The sequence below is a fragment of the Otolemur garnettii genome, unplaced genomic scaffold, assembly GCF_000181295.1.
Source record: "Otolemur garnettii isolate 467f Iridium unplaced genomic scaffold, OtoGar3 scaffold00006, whole genome shotgun sequence".
Taxonomy (NCBI): domain Eukaryota; kingdom Metazoa; phylum Chordata; class Mammalia; order Primates; family Galagidae; genus Otolemur; species Otolemur garnettii.
Window position 1 is genome coordinate 21475438 of NW_003852401.1, and position 18318 is coordinate 21493755.

At 39.2% G+C, this 18318-nt stretch overlaps 1 protein-coding gene across 2 annotated transcripts in view; it reads left to right on the top strand.

Moving 5' to 3' along the window:
- The first annotated feature begins 880 nt into the window (after positions 1-880).
- The window catches only part of PLGRKT (plasminogen receptor with a C-terminal lysine), a 58328-nt gene continuing 40890 nt past the window's right edge, over positions 881-18318 (top strand). Inside the window, exons 1-3 of one of the 2 annotated variants that reach the window (XM_003782898.3) lie at positions 881-949; positions 2210-2335; positions 3616-3702. In XM_003782898.3, the coding sequence (XP_003782946.1) occupies positions 3622-3702 (81 nt within the window). In that variant the 5' untranslated portion in view covers positions 881-949; positions 2210-2335; positions 3616-3621. Of the gene's footprint in view, positions 954-2209; positions 2336-3615; positions 3703-18318 lie in introns of both variants that reach the window. The other variant, XM_012813102.2, reaches the window with a different exon arrangement.

Genomic DNA, 18318 nt, shown 5'->3' on the forward strand with positions numbered 1-18318 from the left:
GACCTTCTTCAAAGTCAGAGGCTAGTGTTGTTTATTCTATTTTCTCTTTCTCCCTTTTTCTTTTCTTTTCTTTTCTTTTTTTTTTTTTTTTTTTGAGACAGAGTCTCACTCTCTGTCACTATGGGTAGAGTGCTGTGGCATCATAGGTCACAGCAACCTCAAACTCATAGCTCAAGAGATCCTCTTGCCTCAGCCTCCTGAGTAGCTGGGACTAGAAGTGCCTGCCACCACACCCAGCTAGTTTTTATATTTTTAGTAGAAATGGGGTCTCCAACTCCTCAGCTCAAGAGATCCACCGGCCTGGGTCTCCCACAGTGTTCGGGTTACAGGCGTGAGCCGCTACGCAGAGCCATTTATGCTATTCTCCCTAGTCATTTGGTAGTAAAGGGTAGAGTGCCAACAAACACACTTGTGTGTATTGTCAAGGAGACTGAGAGAGAGACGTGGCTTACTCAAGATAACAGTAATTGCTGGTGGCAGTGAGAAGTAACTGACATCTCTCAGAGCCACAGGCGAAAGGTGGCTCTGTCCGAAAAGGAAGAATTAGTAATTACAGTCAAGTCTGTTCTTTTTCGTTTACTGGCTTATCTCTTGCCACTTTAATGGCGGCAGTTTTACAGATAAGGATACTGAGGCATCCAACTGTGCTCCCTTCTGCTTCCCTTCAAAATCTGGCGGCTGAGTAGCTACGGTTTTGAATTTGCCGCTTTGACCTGCCCCGCCCACCTCGGGGTCCCGAGATCTTGTGACGAAGGACACGCGAGGCTTCTGCCGGGACCGCAGGCCGGGTCAGGAAGCCTAGAGCCGCGCTGATTGGCTGAGACTTGTCTGCTGTCATGGACAGCCAATCCCAAGGCTCTGTAGGGCAATACGGGGTTGGTGCCCGAACCCGCGTGTGGAGGCCTCCGCGGGGATTCTCTGTGACTGCGCCGCTGCCACCCACTGCCCAGTGAGTAAGCGCGGGTCTCAGGCGGAGAGTGGGAAGGATCCGCGTGGCTGCGACAGCCGGCGCGAGCCCCCGGCCCGGGCGTGTCAGGCCGAGCTGCGCGCCTGCTCCACGCCTTGGCTTTCCTGTTGCCCCTTGGTCTGTTCTCGTCATCTGGACGTGCGACCTCTCCATATCGTATAATCGTGTTGGGAAAAACATCACTAGAAAGCCTCATACGGTTGCGGGGAATACCTAACTTACAGTAACTGACTCCAGGGAAGAAGGGTGGAGTTAATTACAGAAAACCGCCGGGAAGCGTGGGCTCTGGGCTGTTATTTGCAAGGTCAAGTGACCTATTCCGAATGGAACCCAAAGCCTTATGGAAAATGATTGTGATTATACGACCAGTCGTGAGTTTAAATAATGTGTCATTTGGTCAGGAAACAAGTGAGTGTGGAAATGTGGATGACAGATTCATGGAATTATCTTTTTTTAAAAGAAGTAAGATCAAATTCATGTTCTCAGGGATGACCAGAAAAAATTTGTTTGGAACTTGCAGCCTGGACCCTCCTCCCCAGAAGAGCATCTTCCAGGGCTGGAGCATTAAGGAGACTTTGGACACCTTTCTAGAGTCTCAGGAGTAATCAAAGGAAAAATGAAGGCAGAAAGGATTCAAGTCAGCATTCTCAGCCCTCTGAGACACACTGGTATCCACGTTGTATTAAGTAGCAAGAAATTTGTTGCCCTTGATAAAGCATTAGACTTTTTTTTTTGGAGACAGAGTCTCAAGCTGTCACCATGGGTAGGGTGCTATGGCTTCACAGCTCCCAGCAACCACTCTTGGGCTTAAGCAATTCTCTTGTCTCAGCCTCCCAAGTAGCTGGGACTACAGGCACACCTGCCACAATGCCCAGCTATTTTTTGGTTGTAGTTGTCATTGTTGTTTTGCAGGCCCAGGCTAGATTCAAACACTCTGGCTCCGTTATATGTGGCTGGCATCCTAGCCTCTGAGCTACAGGCCCCAAGCCAAGCATTAAAATTTTTGAAAGACTTAGTCTATGCAAATCAGTGAAATCAAAAATTTTCCTATTATGAGGCCACTTTGCTTATTTTCTGGTATATATTTTGTGAATGGGAGAGAAAAAGCTGAGAGTATTCCAGCTTCCCTAATGAATACTCCCAAACTTTGGAAAATGGCTTTGTAAGGGATGGGGGAGGAGAGAAGGTAAAAATACTGAACTTTAGGGCGCATTTGACAGAGTGTGGTGTGCTTATTTTCAGGTGTGGTTTCCCAGAGGGAAGCTCTTCTTCCTGCTTAGTTTCTACCTTTGACCTATTTTTCTGGGAGTTTCCTCTAACACACCCAAAGTAAAAGTCCATACTGAAGAGAGCAAGTCCCAGAAAAAGGTAAGACTAAATCCTAACTGCCTAAATAGTTTCTCTTCTCCAGATTATTGACATGAGATTGTACCTTTCAATAGGGGAGATCCCACCCCCTTACAAACAGGAATACTTAAACAGACCTAGTGGTGTGCCATACAGGGTATGTGCATGGAGAAATGGTACTAGAAGATGTCTGTTTTCTTTATAAATGTTTGAAGAAGATATAAAAATTCAATCATCTCCTATGTATAGAAGAAAAATAAGGAAAGGCAAATGACATTTCTTTATTATCTTGTATCATTCGTGCTTTGTACAAACATTTGTGGAAAGTAGACACACCATGGAGATTGTGAAGAAGGATAATATCAATATATCCTTCCTGCTTTCAGGCAAGTAATGGTCTTCTTTTGAAGATGATTCACATGGTGGCTGTCAAAGTTTGGAGAAAGGAAAGAAGTGCTAGATCTTCCCACTTTTAGCAAGTGGCTTCGAACTCTAGTCACAGGGTGCTGGAGTTGGAAAGTGGCAGAGGGGAAGGGAACTCTCATGACCTTCCAGGCTTGTTCAGGGCTGTATCTATTCTCCCCAGTAAGTGACGTGGCCTTGTGTGCTAGCTTGAAGTTGACCCTGTCTCAGACCACCTGTAATTCTGTAGCAAATCCTTGGTCAGAGTAAAAGGAAGTCACTGAAGTCTTGGCTTGCAACTCCCACTTGCTTGGAGTCGCCTTAGCAGATAACCCATCCCACTTGACATGAAATACTCCCCTTTCCACACCATCTTCTCTTCAGTTAGCCAGAACCCAGGCTTCCCTGATGAGGACATGGAAATTAGGAACTCTGGATGGGCTTTCCATATAATACTATGAATCCTGGCTGTAAAGTCCTAAGACTGGCCTCAGTGACTTGCGGTTCCATAACTCAGCAGCCTGCTAAGGAGAAAATACGTTAGCAACATTGTTGAGGAGGGTAGAGAAGTTATAACTTTTCTCTGAGTTTTGTAACTTCTCAAAGTGGAATCAACAACTAACTGAAGATCTTCTGTATTTACATAAAACCATATAGAGCATGAAAGAATTTGGAAACCATGTAGTTAGCTGGTCTTAGATAAGTAAGTGATAGATAGGTTAGTTAATTATGCCCAAGGTCTAGCAGGTAGTTAGGAGCCAGGACTAGAATTCACACCATGTTCCTTGGTCAGAAATTTTATCTTTTTTGTACTTTGTTATTAGCTCATGGTGGCCCAAAGCAGAGCATACAAAGATGCTTGTAGTAAGTTAAGTCTCTTTGCTTCTTTACACTTTTAGGTCAAGATGGGGTTTATATTTTCAAAATCTATGAACGAAAACATGAAAAATCAGCAAGAGTTCATGCAAATGAATGCCCGACTTCAGGTATGTTTTAAAATACTTAAGCTGTTATGTTGTTACAATGGCTAAAATTTCCTACCACATGTGTTCCAGCAGGTTTTTTTCTTTGACTCCAAAAGATAATACTCTTGGGGCTCCATTCTGAAGGCCAAGATGAAATAGACTGCTAATTATCTGATGAATTGGGCTTGTTTAAATCTCCAGTTCAGACACTCTTGTAAAAATTTCTGTAGTGCAGGAACAGATAACTGCTTAGAGTGTATGGTAGACAGAAGAGTGAGTTGGGCTTGGTTAAATCTCCAGTCCAGACACGGACTCCAGTCCAGTCCAGTCCAGTCATGTGAAAATTTGTATAGTACAGGAAAAGATAACTATTTAGAACATATGGTAAACAAAAGAGTGAGTGGTTCCCCCAAGACATCCATTTCCTAATCCCTGGGACCTGTGGATATGTTACTTTACATGGGAAAAGGAATTTTTCAATGTAGTTGTTTAAAGAGTTTGCAATGATGAGACTATTCTGGATTATCTAGATGGGTCCATTGTAATCACAAGTGTCTCTTATAAGGGAAAGAAGGAAGCAAGAGGGTCAGAGTGAAAGTGAAAATGAGAGAGATTAGAGGATATTACACCATTGGTTTGAAGATGGAGTATGAGTCATGAGTCAAGGAATTCAGGAACCTGGAAAAGGAAAAGAAACAGACTATTCTCAAGAACTTCAAAGGGACCCAGTCTTGCCAGCTCATTTTGGATTTCTGACCTCAGAACTATAAGATAATAAATTTATGTTGTTTTAAGCCACTTAGTTCATGATAATGTTTTACAGCACCAATAGTAAGCAATACAGAAAATTAAAACTTGACACTGGATTCATGCAATTACTGGATAGAAAGATCAAAACACTGTAGAAGATTGTCAAATTATCTACTATAGTTTGTCAAAAAGCATTTTAAAATGTTAGTAAGTCAAAATTAAGGCTTAAAAGTCTGAGCTGAATTAAGATTTCAGGCAAAGATCTCTAGGCCTCTGTGGCCCATTATGATGCTGGGAGTAGAAGTTCCTTCTGTAAGGCAGTATAGCTAGAGGTTAAAAATGAGGACTGAAGTCAGATTGTCTGGGTTTGAATCTTGGTTCCTCCCTCAATCAACTGTATGTCTTGTGCCTCGGTCTCCTGATCTGTACAATAAACGTTATCCTCCTCAGAGGCATGTTTTAAGGAGTAAAGATAATATATATACAGAACAATGCCTCAAGTCTTTAGAAAAATGCTTCTCACTATGTAAATATTAGTTGTTGCCATTATATTATTGGTATTAAAGGCTGACAAGAGTGTCTTGTGCAGAATAAATATTTCTTTTGGGAGAATAAAACAATTGAAAGAATGGGCAATTAAATTATTTTAACATAGCAAAGTGACTTAGTGGAGACCAAATATTAGGTATGTGGATAAAACACGCATGTCAGATGCTTAAAGTGCCTTTGTCAAAGACCTTTGGAAAATACAGGACTTTACTCTTACATCAGTCCTCGTGAAGTTAGGGTCTGTGAAGGGTCTGGGATTTTACCCTACTTGCAAGATAACAAGTTAGCCCATCACAGAAGACTGGAGACAGCTACATCAGAGATAGAGGACTTTGTAACTCATAGCACAGAAAGCAGCATGAGGATGATGTTGGTGTCAATTCCCCATGTCCCCCAATACTGATGAAGGTGACAAAGATGGGCATGAGGTTAATGGGTGCTGTGCACTGTGTGGATTGTGTCACATTTGAGGAATATTGAGTTTAAGGAATCTGTTGCTTTTAAAATGAGCCATGAGTAAGGGGTAGGTGGCAGGAGGAGGGAGCTACTTGGTCTCCTTCCTGAAGATTGTTTATTGAAACACAATGGGAGAAATGACTGTGGAAAAGAGCAGTCAGAACTCTGCATTCTTGACCTACCCAGAAAAAACATGAGGATATTCAGAGTCTATCATAAATTGTTCTTCCTAAGAATCTGCTCCTCAGTCCAACTGACCAGAGCTCTGAGACGATTTTCAGTTCTGACCCCAGTGACCAGGCTTTGTATAGCTGGTGCCAAGGTCAAACAGCACAAAAGCACTATCAGCTCCCTCAGTTTTCAGCTTAGCTGAACCAAAGGTAAACCAGGCCCAGAGACTTAGGAGAATCTCTGTGAATCCGGCCCTGTTGAGTTAGTAGCTTTGTTTTGGGTAGTCAAGTGACAGATAAAGTTTTCCTCAAAGGGGTAGCTATTATTCCTTTATGCAAAACTGAGACAAAACTAGAGCCAGGCCAACCATGTGCTCAAACAATTTATTTTTATTTGACCAGCTAATTTGCCCTTGTACTTATGTCCTAGTCGGTATACCCCCAAATGGAGATGTTAGTCCTGAGAGTCACCAGGTCACCAGGGGTCAGGTTTTCTTTTTTTTTTTTGAGACCGAGTCCCATTATGTCACCCTTGGTAGAGTGCTGGGACATCACAGCTCACAACACCTTCAAACTCTTGGGCCCAAGAGATTCTCTTGCCTTAGCCTCCCTAGTAGCTGAGACTACAGGCACCCACCACAATGCCAGGCTGTTAGTTTTCTGTCCTCATTGCTGACACCGTGTGTTTCAGCTTTGGGGACCTTTGACTCATAGCCATAGCCACATTGCCTTGGCTTTTGGCTGGAACGTAAGGCTTTCTGTCCCATTGTTGTAATAACATCCTTCCCTTCTCCCACCCTGAAGAAGAGCACACCACAGCCAAAGCAATATTTGGGAAGCTTATTTCAACTCCGTCTTCTGTTGTTCAACCTCATTTAATGCATAGGACAATGAGGGTCTCTTATTCTACTTGCCCACCTTTACTACTACCTAGGGTCTCAGGAAGTCTTTCCATACCCTCTAACCCAACCAAGGAGGGCCCTTTTCCTTTCACCCCTAGAAGGTCATGTATCTCTATCAGCATCTCATCCTTGTCACTAAGACCACATGTACAAGGCCCTGCAAAATGCATCAGGGTTGTATCTTACTTGTAAACCACAGGATATGGTCCAAGACCCCTAGCCTGAAGCTGTGGATGGTACTAAGCCATAGATATGCTATGTTTTTTCCCCATACATACATATAATATTTAACCTTAATTAGTTAAAGTTTAACTTATAAATTAGCCATAGTAAGAGATTAACAAGAACTGATAATATAATAGAACAATTACAACAATATTGTATAATTGAAATTATGTGAATGTGGTCTCTCTCAAAATGTCTTGTTGTACTATAGCTTTTAACAACTTTTACACATGCTTTTATCCCCTTCCTTATTAAGTGAAGAACTTTAAACTTTTCACTTAAAGAAAGCACTTTGTGGCTTCTTTTTGGCATATTTGAATTGTCAGCCTCACTACCTTGGCACTTTGGGACCATTATTAAATAAAATAAGGGTGACTTGAACACAAGTGCTGTGATACTGTGATAGCTGATCTGATAACTCAGATAGTTACTAAGTGACTGATAGTCAGGAAGTGTGGAAAACATGAATAGTCTAGACAAAGGGCTGATTCATATCCTCAGTGGGATGGCACAATACTTTGTCATGCTACTTAGAATTGCATGCAATTTAAAACTTACGAATTGTTTTTTTCTCTGGAATTTTCCATTTAATATTTTCAGAGCAAGGTTGACCACAGGTAAATGAAACTGTGGAATGGGAAACCAAGGATAAGTAACAAATTAGTAACAAATGTGCTATAACAAATTAGTCTGTTAGTGTTTCATGGATGTTGGCAGAAGACTTTATTGCTCATAGCACAGCAAAGAGCATGTGCATCCTGTTGGCACCAGTTGTCCATGCACTCCAAGTCCCATGGTGGAGGGGATATAGGTGAACTTAGTTGGATGTCAAGATGGGTGCATTGGGTTTATGATGCAGCTGAGGGACACTGAACTTATGGAATCTATCATTTTTTTATTGTGAATGGTGAGCAAGCCTAAAATTGAGAGAAGATGTTATCTCATTTCTTAAGGGTGCTTAATACAAATGCGACTCTGGGAAATGGTTCAGGTAAAAAGCAGTCAGGCCTGCATCCTTGGCCTATGCAGCAAAAATGTGCGGTAAGACTCAGGGCCTATGGTGCATTGAGTCTTCCAACATATGTGTTGCTTAAGATGACTAATTTTTCCTTGTTCATTAAGATATACTTTATTATCTGTCTTTTAATTTCAAGGAAGTATGAGTAGGAGACTATAAATCAACAGCACTGAACCAGCCTTCTAACCCTAGAGCAACTTGAGTCTGATCCTACTTGGAGCATCCTAGGGAGAAACAGTCTCATCTATATCAGTTTTGGGAGATTGGGTTGGCCCTAGAATGTTTCCTATTTAAAGGAATTAAATTTTCAGCATTATTCTCAGGGTTTCTTTCTGTTTTTTGAGTATGAAATATTTGATATATACAACAGAATATATTTGTAACAAGTTTAAGTTATGAAGCATAATAAAGTGAGCACCATGAACCCACCAGTAAACTTTAGGATTATGTTGTCATAAGCTACCTGTGGGTTTCCCCCTACATGTGAAGTGACCTTAAACAGCAAAGACTGGGCTGGAATTGACCTCATGTCTCAGAAGTCCCTAGGACTAAGAAGGACCCTGCACATGGAATGGAATGGCCCACTAAGGTGGGAGATGGCATGCCCTTGAAAGGTCTTCAGAGGTGAACTATAAAAAAAATCCAAACTGAAATGCTATGTCTAAATCAGGCATCCTCAAACTATGGCCTGCAGGCCACATGTGGCCCACCTAGGACATTTATCAGGCCCGCTGGGTGTTTTTGCTGCTGCTGCCTGTCCTGCTTAGCAGCTGACTCGTCCTGGGGCCTGCAGTCCGGCCCTCCAACGGTCTGAGGGACAGTGAACTGGCCCCCTGTTTAAAAAGTTTGAGGACCCCTGGTCTAAATAATATCTTTAGCCTGTGATTTAGTCTTCTGATAATTTTCCTAATTAGTAGCACCTCACTGAAAAGGGTAAGTAGAAGAAATAAAGCAAAACGTTTATTAGAGAAATGTCTAACAACAGACTTTTTTAGTTCTACATTTTTTGATAGTAAAAGTTAAGTCACAACTCTTGCTCTAGTGCCTGGGCTAGAGTGCACTGGCATTGTCATAGGTTACTGCCACCTCAAACATCTGGGTTCAAGCAATCCTCCTACCTCAGCCTCCTGAGTAGCTGAGACTAAAGGGCATGCTACCACACCCTGCTAATTTTTAAAAAAAAATTTGCAGAGATTATGTTGTCCTATCTGGTCTTGAACTCCTCAAGTGATCCTCCTGCCTTGGCCTCCCAAAGTGCTGGGATTATAGGCATGAGCCACTGTGCCAGGCAATAATTCCTTATTAATGTTTTTGTTTTTCTTTTGGGGAAAAAGACCAAAATTAGTGATTCAGCTACATCTCTTATATCAGTGGCCAGGTTCTCAATCCTGGCTGTACCTTTGATTCATCCAGGGGTGTACAGACATTTGGGTCCTGCCCCAGACCAACATGATCCCTTCATGGCTGGGTGTGGACATTGTTATGATTAGTTAAGGTCTCCAGAGGAGTACAATCAATATCCTGGGCTAAGAAAATTTGTCCTTTTCTTCTTTTTCTGCTATCCTACGTAACTACAATTGATGATTGACATTGGTTTAATATAATCTGTATTAAAAATGGACACCAAGTAAGTTTTCAATTAATAGTAAGTTAATCACAAAATGAAATTAAAACAGTCACTAGAGTCTGGTTAATAAAATTTATAAAAGGCTTCAAATCAAAAACTTTTCTTTTTTTAAATTAACTTTGATTCTAATTGTGGTAGAAAGGATTCACACTACTAATTATTTTTCATATCATCAGCAAATTTTTATTTCCCACTGCCTTTTTTAAGCTTGTATTACTGAGAATGAGATAAGTGGTTATACTCAGTACACTAAATATCACTCATGCAAAGATGACTATTTTCTTAAAATGCCAGTAGATGGCACACTTGAACTAATTTTATATCACCTGAGCGGCTGGAAAGGCCTTTTGATGTTATAAAATCTGATAGAAACTGGGAGTGTAAAGCTGAGAGGATGAAAGAACAGATTCCATAGGTCCATGCCATGATACAGTACTTTGTAGGCAAAGCAGTATGGTCAATGTAAAGATTAGTCAGAGTGAACCTTTAATCGTAACATTCTGGGAGACTGAGACTTGTGAATTGCTTGAGCTCGGGAGTTTGAGAGCAGTCTGAGCAAAAGCAAAAACCCATCTCTACAAAAAGCAGAAAAACTAGCAGGGCATGGTTTCAGGTGCCTGTAGTCCCAGCTACTTGGGAGGCTGAGGCAAAAAGATCGCTTGAGACCAAGAGTTTGAGGTTGTGGTGAGCTGTGACACCATGACGCTCTCCCCAGGGTGACAGAGTGAGATTCTGTCTCAAAAATAAAAAACAAACATGAGAACTAGACTTAATGGCCTGTGTATCTATTGTTAGAATTTGGTGTTAAGAAAATGAGGCAGACCTATAACCCTCCAAATACACTTATATGTACAAAATATACGAAATAATGTGCTACATGCTACACAGGATGCAAAAAAGGATAAAGCACGGGCTTTATATTCAAAGGACTTTCTGTCTAGTTTAGTGGGAAGAAAGTCAGATATGCTGCAAATAACCAGATGGGGGGTGGGTGTGTGTGCACACGTGCATGCTGTTTGGGAACAGTCCAGCCCGTGTATCTCTCTAGTTTTCATATTATATTCATATTGTAATACTCAGTCACATTTGACTTCTGCAATTACAAGAGATAAAAGATAACAATATACAAGATAACAAATATTATTGGTATATATTGAGTATTATAATTTTAATACAGTTTTTTGCTTTCTTAAAATATATACATTTTTTGGCACCCTTTCTCTATATAAAATAGGCAGAATATTGGCCCCTTCAAGACATCCATGCCTTCATCCCTGGAATCTGTGACTGCATTACTTTATATGGCAAAAATGGGTTTTGCACGTGTGATTAAGGGAACAGATCTTGTGATGGGAAAATTATCCTGGATTGTCCATTTGAAGTCAATCTAAACACATGAGTAGAAATATGAAGACAGAGGAAGGGTCAGAGAGATGTGATATTGCTGGCTTTAAAGATGGAGAAAAAGGCCATGACCCAAGAAATGTAGGTGGTCTCAAGAATCTGGAAAGTACTAGAAAATAGATTCTCCTCTACACCTTCCAGAAAGGGACATTACTTTGCAAAAACCTTGACTATAGCCCACTGAGATTGTGCTGTACTTCCTAATAACCTTGTAAGTCACTAAAGTTTGTGGTGATTTGCCTATATCATGGTATAGAACATGGATACAATATGTATGAGGGAAAATACTTGCAGGCATATTTAAATCCATGTTGAAAATTCCTATTTGAATTTCCTTCTCAAAAAAAAAAATTCCTATTTGAATTTCTTAACAATTGCAGCTGAGATACATGGGGCCTGGCAGTATAATTATTTATAGAAGGTTCTCAATAAGAGAGACGGTGTCCTTGACCATTTTGAATACTACAGAGAAGTCAAGGAGAATAAAGGATGTGAAAAGGCACTTAGAAAACATTAATGTCTGGAAGAACCATTCCAGTAGAACATGAAGCGGGGAAACCGGCCTGTAAAGTTCTGAGGGTATAGAGTGAGGAAATAAAGGCAGAAGGTACAGACTCCCTTAGTTTTGGGTGAAATCTAAGAATGCAGATGAAAGATACAATATTTTCTGAATGTAGTAATGAAAAAAAAAAAAAACTTCCAGACACATACTAAAAGGTTTTTCTTTGACTTTACAACATGCATTTATCCATTTAGTACATTTCTATAGAGCTCCTATCATTGAATTAGAAGCTAGATACATATTGGTAAAAAGCACGATTCTTTTTTTCGAGGAACTCTTGAGTGAGGGTCTAGACCACTGGTTTTCAACCTTTCTAATGCCATGACCCTTTAATACAGTTCCTCATGTTGTGGTGGTCCCCAACCATAAAATTATTTTCGTAGCCATTTCATAACTGTATTTTTGCTACTGTTATGAATCGTAATGTAAATATCTGATATGCAGGATGGTCTTAGGTGACCCCTGTGAAAGGGTCGTTCGACCCCCAAAGGGGTCTGACAGGTTGAGAACTGCTGGTATAGACAGAGCATTGGCAAGCAACAATTTCAATATGTGTTAAAGAACTGAGAATTCTGTAGTGTTTTGTGAACCCAAACTGGACTGGCTTCAAATGTCTTCTAAGTACCAGAAAACTATGGGGCAACATCCTCAGAGTTTTGAGAGAAACTAAAACTTCATATTTAGCTAATGTGTTGATAAAAAAATTCAAGAATGTAAATATTAAAAAAAATTTAGGCAGAAGTTATTGAAAAAATTAACTGAAGATATAATCTTGTCAATTTAGAAAGAAATACTAAGACCTATGAGTAAAATCTAACTTGTTAATAGTCATGTAGAGGAGAGAGGAAAAGGTCTACCTTTAAACCAACATTTTGACAGTCTTATTTCTTCTCTTCTCTTTCTTTGCTGCTTTTTTTTTTTTCCATTTTTGCTGGAATGTACTGGAAGGCAAATTTCAAGTTACCTGTAAATATTTTAGTATGAATCTTTAATAGATGTGGATATAACCATATTTGACTAAATTGGCAATAGTTTCTTGCTGTCATATAAAATTCCATCTCAACTGCTTCATAGATGTCTTTTTACAGTTGTGTTTGAAATAAGGATCCAAACATAATAACTCTATATACAAGGTTGTTATGAGTCCTAGGTCTGTCTTAATTTGTAACAGTATCTCTTTCCTTTTTCTTGTCATACGACTTAATTTGCTGAAGAAAATGGGTCATCTGTTCTGTGGAATGTCTCATAGTTTGGATTTGGCTGATTGCTTCTGCATGGTATTTTGGAACACATTCTCTTATCCTTCCTTCTTCCCATAGACAGGTGAATCTTGAGGAAGGGGATTGATTAGACTCAATTTTGGTTCTTCTGGAAGGATCCTTTATAGGTGGTACTATAGACTTTCTAATGCATCTTACCATGAGGCAGATAAGGTCTGATAGTTTTACTTTTATTTATATCAACCTGATTTATTCATTATAAAGTTTCCCTATCCATGTGTCATCTGTTGGCTTTGCTGTCCATTCATTATCATTGCGTAGATCTGTGACTTCATTAGGGCTTGAAAAAAAATGTGATTAAAAATATTCTTATGGTGGCGCCTGTGGCTCAAGGAGTAGGGTGCTGGCCCCATATGCCAGAGGTGGTGGGTTCAAGCCCAGCCCTGGCCAAAACTACAAAAAAAAAAAAAAGAGAAAAAAGAAAAAAATATTCTTTCTTTCTGTAAATATTGGCTGGAAATTTGTTATGAATCTTCTCTTAATGATAACTTCATTATCCTGAAGTACAGTTTGTACAAAAACAAAACAAAACAAAACAAAATAAATGCTTGATTCTTTCCTTTTATTTAATAATTTTCAGAATAGTAAATCAAGACTTTAGTAATCTCCAAAAATGACCAAATAATGTTTTGTTTGTTTGTTTGACTATAAACTTTTGATGTGTTTTAATGTTTCAATCAGTTGCAGTTATTACTTCTTTGATGATCAAATTGTCCCATTAGGGGGGTAGTGGGAGCTCTTTTAAGGTGATGCCTATGTCCTTTAGACAAGATCCAATTAATTGATGATTGTGGGCAGTTTGAGTAGCCTGTCTGTGTCTCATTTCCCACATTTTAGTGTGTAATTTAATATGAGGATTATGGCACTTTGTAGAGTTGCTATGAGGCTTAGATGAGATGACCCCTGTAGAAAACTTTAGTACAGCATATCACCCATGTAAGAACTCAGCCAAGTCAGTAATGTAAGTAAAACTTATTACTAGAAGTGACATTCTTTCATTCACCAAATATTTATGGAGGCCTTGCTCCCCACATTTTGTTGGAAAGATATAGTAATGAACAAAAATGACACAGTCCCTTCCTCATGGAACTTACACTTCAGTGGAAGACACTGGCTACAGACCAACCAACCACAGTGTGTTAGTGGTGATGAGTTCTGTGAAGAGAAATGCAGCATGGGGGGATAATGACCAGAGCAGGTAGGTAGGTGGGTGGGGGATATCATTTATGGTTAGCGAAAGCCCCTCCAAAAGTTGACATTTGAGCAGAGTGTTAAGGGAAATGAAAAAGTGAGTCATATAGATAGTTGGGAAAAGACAGTTTCAGTTTCAGGCAAAAGGAAAGTGAGTGTACAGACTCTGATGAGGGAGACTGTGTGGTGAGTCAGAGGAACAGCAAAGAGACCAGAGTGACTAGACTCTGGAAGGATCAGAGAGTGAAGGGAGATGAGTCACAGATCATGTAGGTCTTGTGCTCATAATAACTGTTTTGAAATATATGCTGAGTGATGTGGGAAGCCTTTAATGGGGTGTGAGCAGAGGAGTGATGTGACCTGATAGTTTTCACAACATAAAATATTGCTCAATAAATGCTTTTTTTCCCAAATACATAAAACTTAAAGCAGCAAATAAATAAATATTATGAGCACATTTTAAAATTGTTTAAACCCTGATAACTCCCAATATTTGTCATTCTTGTGCATGCCCATCTTTTTTTTTTTTTTTAAGTGAACCTCTTTAAGATGTACCAGCATTGTGAAATTAGAGTGGTCTATCTTCTAAGGAAAGCAAGAAAACACGGTGTGTTTGTAGGCTTGTGGTGATGAGGAACCAAGAAAGTGGAGTAAGTGATGAAAAAGAGAGGAAAGCAGCCAAAATCAGGGATCATGTATTAAGTCTGTAACTGACTGAGATGAAGAAAGTACTTACCAGATCCTGCCCACACTGCCCCTCTGAAGGGAACATCTTTCTCATACACAACCTGTTTTCCACAATGGATACACCTTTTTACATTCCCATTATATTGTATATAGGTTACAATTTCTTTATATCCTCAACAAAACTAACTTTCCCTCCCTCCCTCTCTCCCTTCTTCTTTTCCTCCCTCCCTCCTTCCCTCCCTCCTTCCCTCTTTCCTTCCTTCTGGACTTCCTTCCTAATTCTAGCCATCTAATGGTTTTGAAGTATATCTCATTATGGTTTTGATTGAGTTTCCTAATAACTAATAATATAAAAACATGTTTAATGAGACATGAAAAGGGTTTCAACTTGCTGTGACTTTCTCTTTCAAAGCTTGAATGGATGGAAATCAGTTTAATTATATTATGAAGGATTGTGTATAAATGCATAGACTATTATGCATTATTTAACATTTAAAGAGGCCAAAAATGTTCAATAAACTTCTTAAGATGTGGGACAGATATTACTATGTCTGGAGTCACTTAGCGGAACTAAGAAAATACCTTTAAGATTTCCTGTATACTAATGTCCAGGAATGGTAGGAAATGAAATAAAAAAAAAAAAATTAATGGGCTATTGGTACCATAGGTACCTTTCTACAAAGGAAACAAGTGGCAAGAAAGGTCAAGCGACCAAACTAATCTGCTGGTGCCCTTCCATATAGACAGAGGGTCCAGGATCCTTCCCAGTCCAGACTTACTTCTCCAAAGCTGCACGGTGGTTTTGGGTTTAGAGGCCATCAGAAAGCTTTTTCTTTGCCTCCCACAAGTTATAATTTTATTTTTATAACTCTGATCAGAGTGAATTTTAATTCATTTTTAATTCTTCATTGCTTGAACAAGGGAGGTCATATTATTATTTAATTAGGTTAGTAAAGCATTATTGATAGCCTACTATATGCAAATTTTGGGATACAAAATGATTAATAAAAAATTATACTATTCTTCCATATGAAACAGATGAGAAGAAAAGATCCTATAGGTTTGTTAATTATTATTATTATTTTTGAGACAGAATCTCACTATGTTGCCCTCTGTAGATTGCTGTGGCATCACAAGTCACAGCAACCTCAAACTCTTGGGGTTGAGCAGTTCTCTTGCCTCTTCCCAAGTAGCTGGGGACTCCAGGAGCCCACCACAACGCTTGGCTTTTTTTTTGTGTGTGTGTGTGTGACAGTTATCATTGTTGTTTAGCTGGCCCGGGCTGGGTTCGAACATGCCAGCCTGGGTGTATGTGGCCAGCACCCTACTCACTGAGCTATGGGGGCTGCCTTTATTAATTATTTTGTTTGCTCTATATGTTGTAGTAATATGTACATCCATAGTCACATATTTATTCCACCTTATTCCAAAACAAATTTAAGGTAGTCTTGCCATTAAAATCATTAGAATTTTTATTTCCTCATTGAGACTAGATTTAGGCTTTTCTTACATGTGTCTTGTTTCATCCTTACCTGCTTACTTAAGATATTAAGAATTTATGGCAATAGTGGGTGGAGAAATTCTGAAGAGAGCCCCTATACATATCCTTAATGTTTAGTATTAAAGGGAATAATCAAAAGTATCATTAAACTTGAATAATTCACTATATTCAGAATAAAAGTGAAGACATTTTTAAAAAAGGTTTATTTTGAAACAATTTTAGGGCTCGGTGCCTGTGGCTTAGGCTCGGCACCTGTGGCTCAAGTGGCTAAGGCGCCAGCTACATACACCTAAGGTGGCGGGCTGGAATCCAGCCCGGACCCACCAAACAACAATGACGGCTGCAACCAAAAAATAGCCGGGCGCTGTGGTAGGCGCCTGTGGTCCCAGCTACTTGGGAGGTGGAGGCAGGAGACTTGCTTGAGCCCAGGAGTTAGAGGTTGCTGTGAGCTGTGATGCCATAGCACTCTACCCAGGGGGACAGCTTGAGGCTCCGTCTCAAAAAAAAAAAAAAAATTTTAGATTCGCAGAAAAACTGCAAATGTAGCATGGAGAATTTATGTATACCTTTAATCCAGATTCCTCTGATATTAACAGTTTGCAAATCATTGTACAGTGATCAAAACCAGGAAATTAACATTGGTACAATACTATTAATTAAACTACTGATTTTTTTTTTTTTTGAAATTTCACCAATTTTTCTCCTAATGTCCCTTTTCTGATCCAGGATCCAATCCAGAATCTCACACTGCATTTAATTGCTGCATCTCCATAGTGTCCTCTCAGTACGGTCTGTTATTTAGTAGAATTTCTCACTTTGGGTTTGTACAATAGTTTCTCCATAATTAAATTGTACATGGTTTTGAATATTTTTCTTAACTATAAAATGCTATCGTGTCTTTCTTATTACATTATATCAGAAGATACGTGACATTGATACCTCTTAACAGTTTGCCAGTGGTGTTAACCTTGATCATTTGGTTAAGCTGGTGTCCACCAAGTTTCTCCACTGTAAAGTTACTGTTTTTTCTTTCTAACTGATAAATATGTTTGGAAAAATACTTTGGGACTTTGTTAATATCCCAATTTTATCATTCATTGTTGGGATCTTACATGTAACAATTATTACTGTGGTATCTGCCTAATAGCGATTTTGTATTTATTCATTTTATCTGTATTTGTTAGTTGAAAGAGCTATTCCTTCTCTATGTATTTATTTATTCAATTTTTTATAACAATATGTTCTCATGGCCATTTTATTACACTAGGGTTATACTCTAGTGTCCTCATTATTTTGTGATTGTTCCAGATTGATTGTGATTGTTCAGATTGTTCCAGCATTGACTATTGGGAGCTCTTTCCAGTGTGCGCCTGTGTCTTTCTAATCTACCTTACCGTTTTTTGATTACTTCTTTACTTTCTGTGACCACAAAATATGCCAGGCTTATCTTAAATTAAACTGCCCCAGGCTTCGAATTAACTACTTGTTCATTCAGTCCTGGTTCCTTTTGTCAGAGAATAATACTTAGAAATCAAGATTGGGGCTCTAGGGTGTTCATTGCTATGGTCATTATTCCTAGGTCCTCTCAGCAAGGACATGTATGCATGCTAACCCATATATAGACACATATCCATACTTACATTAATATCTACTTGTTTGTGTATATAAATATGTGTGTATAATATATATGTGTATATATATATTCTAAACTCTTAAGTTCATGCTGATACTTTTGATTCCAATCTAGTGTGACAAGTTTCATTTCATTCTAGCCTTTCCCTTTCTTTATTTCTAACTTTTTTTCCCAGACAGTGAAACACCTGGCTTTCATTATGTATAATATATATGCACTTCATTCCCATTAGACACATAACATAGTTACAGAATTGCTTTTGTAACAAAGCCACTGCCATGATAATGAACCCACTTCCATGATAGTGACATTAATCCATTCATGAGCACAAAGGGATTGATTTTCCAACACAAACTTTTCGGGGATGTAGTCAAACCTTAGCAACTTGGTTTATTTATAACAACTTAATTTATTTACATGTGGATTCCTAATCCATTGGAGTTGATTCTTATATATGGTCTGAGATCTAATTGTATCTTTTCCTAAATGTCTACCTAGTAGTGCCTGTACTATTAAGAAGTTTTTATTGACCAGACGTGGTAGCTTATGCCTGTAATCCTAGCACATTGGGAGGCTGAGGTGGGTGGATTGCTTGAGCTCAGGAGTTTGACATCAGTCTGAGCAAGAGCGAGACCCTGTATCTATTAAAAATAGAAAAAAATTCCAGGTGTTGTCACAGGTG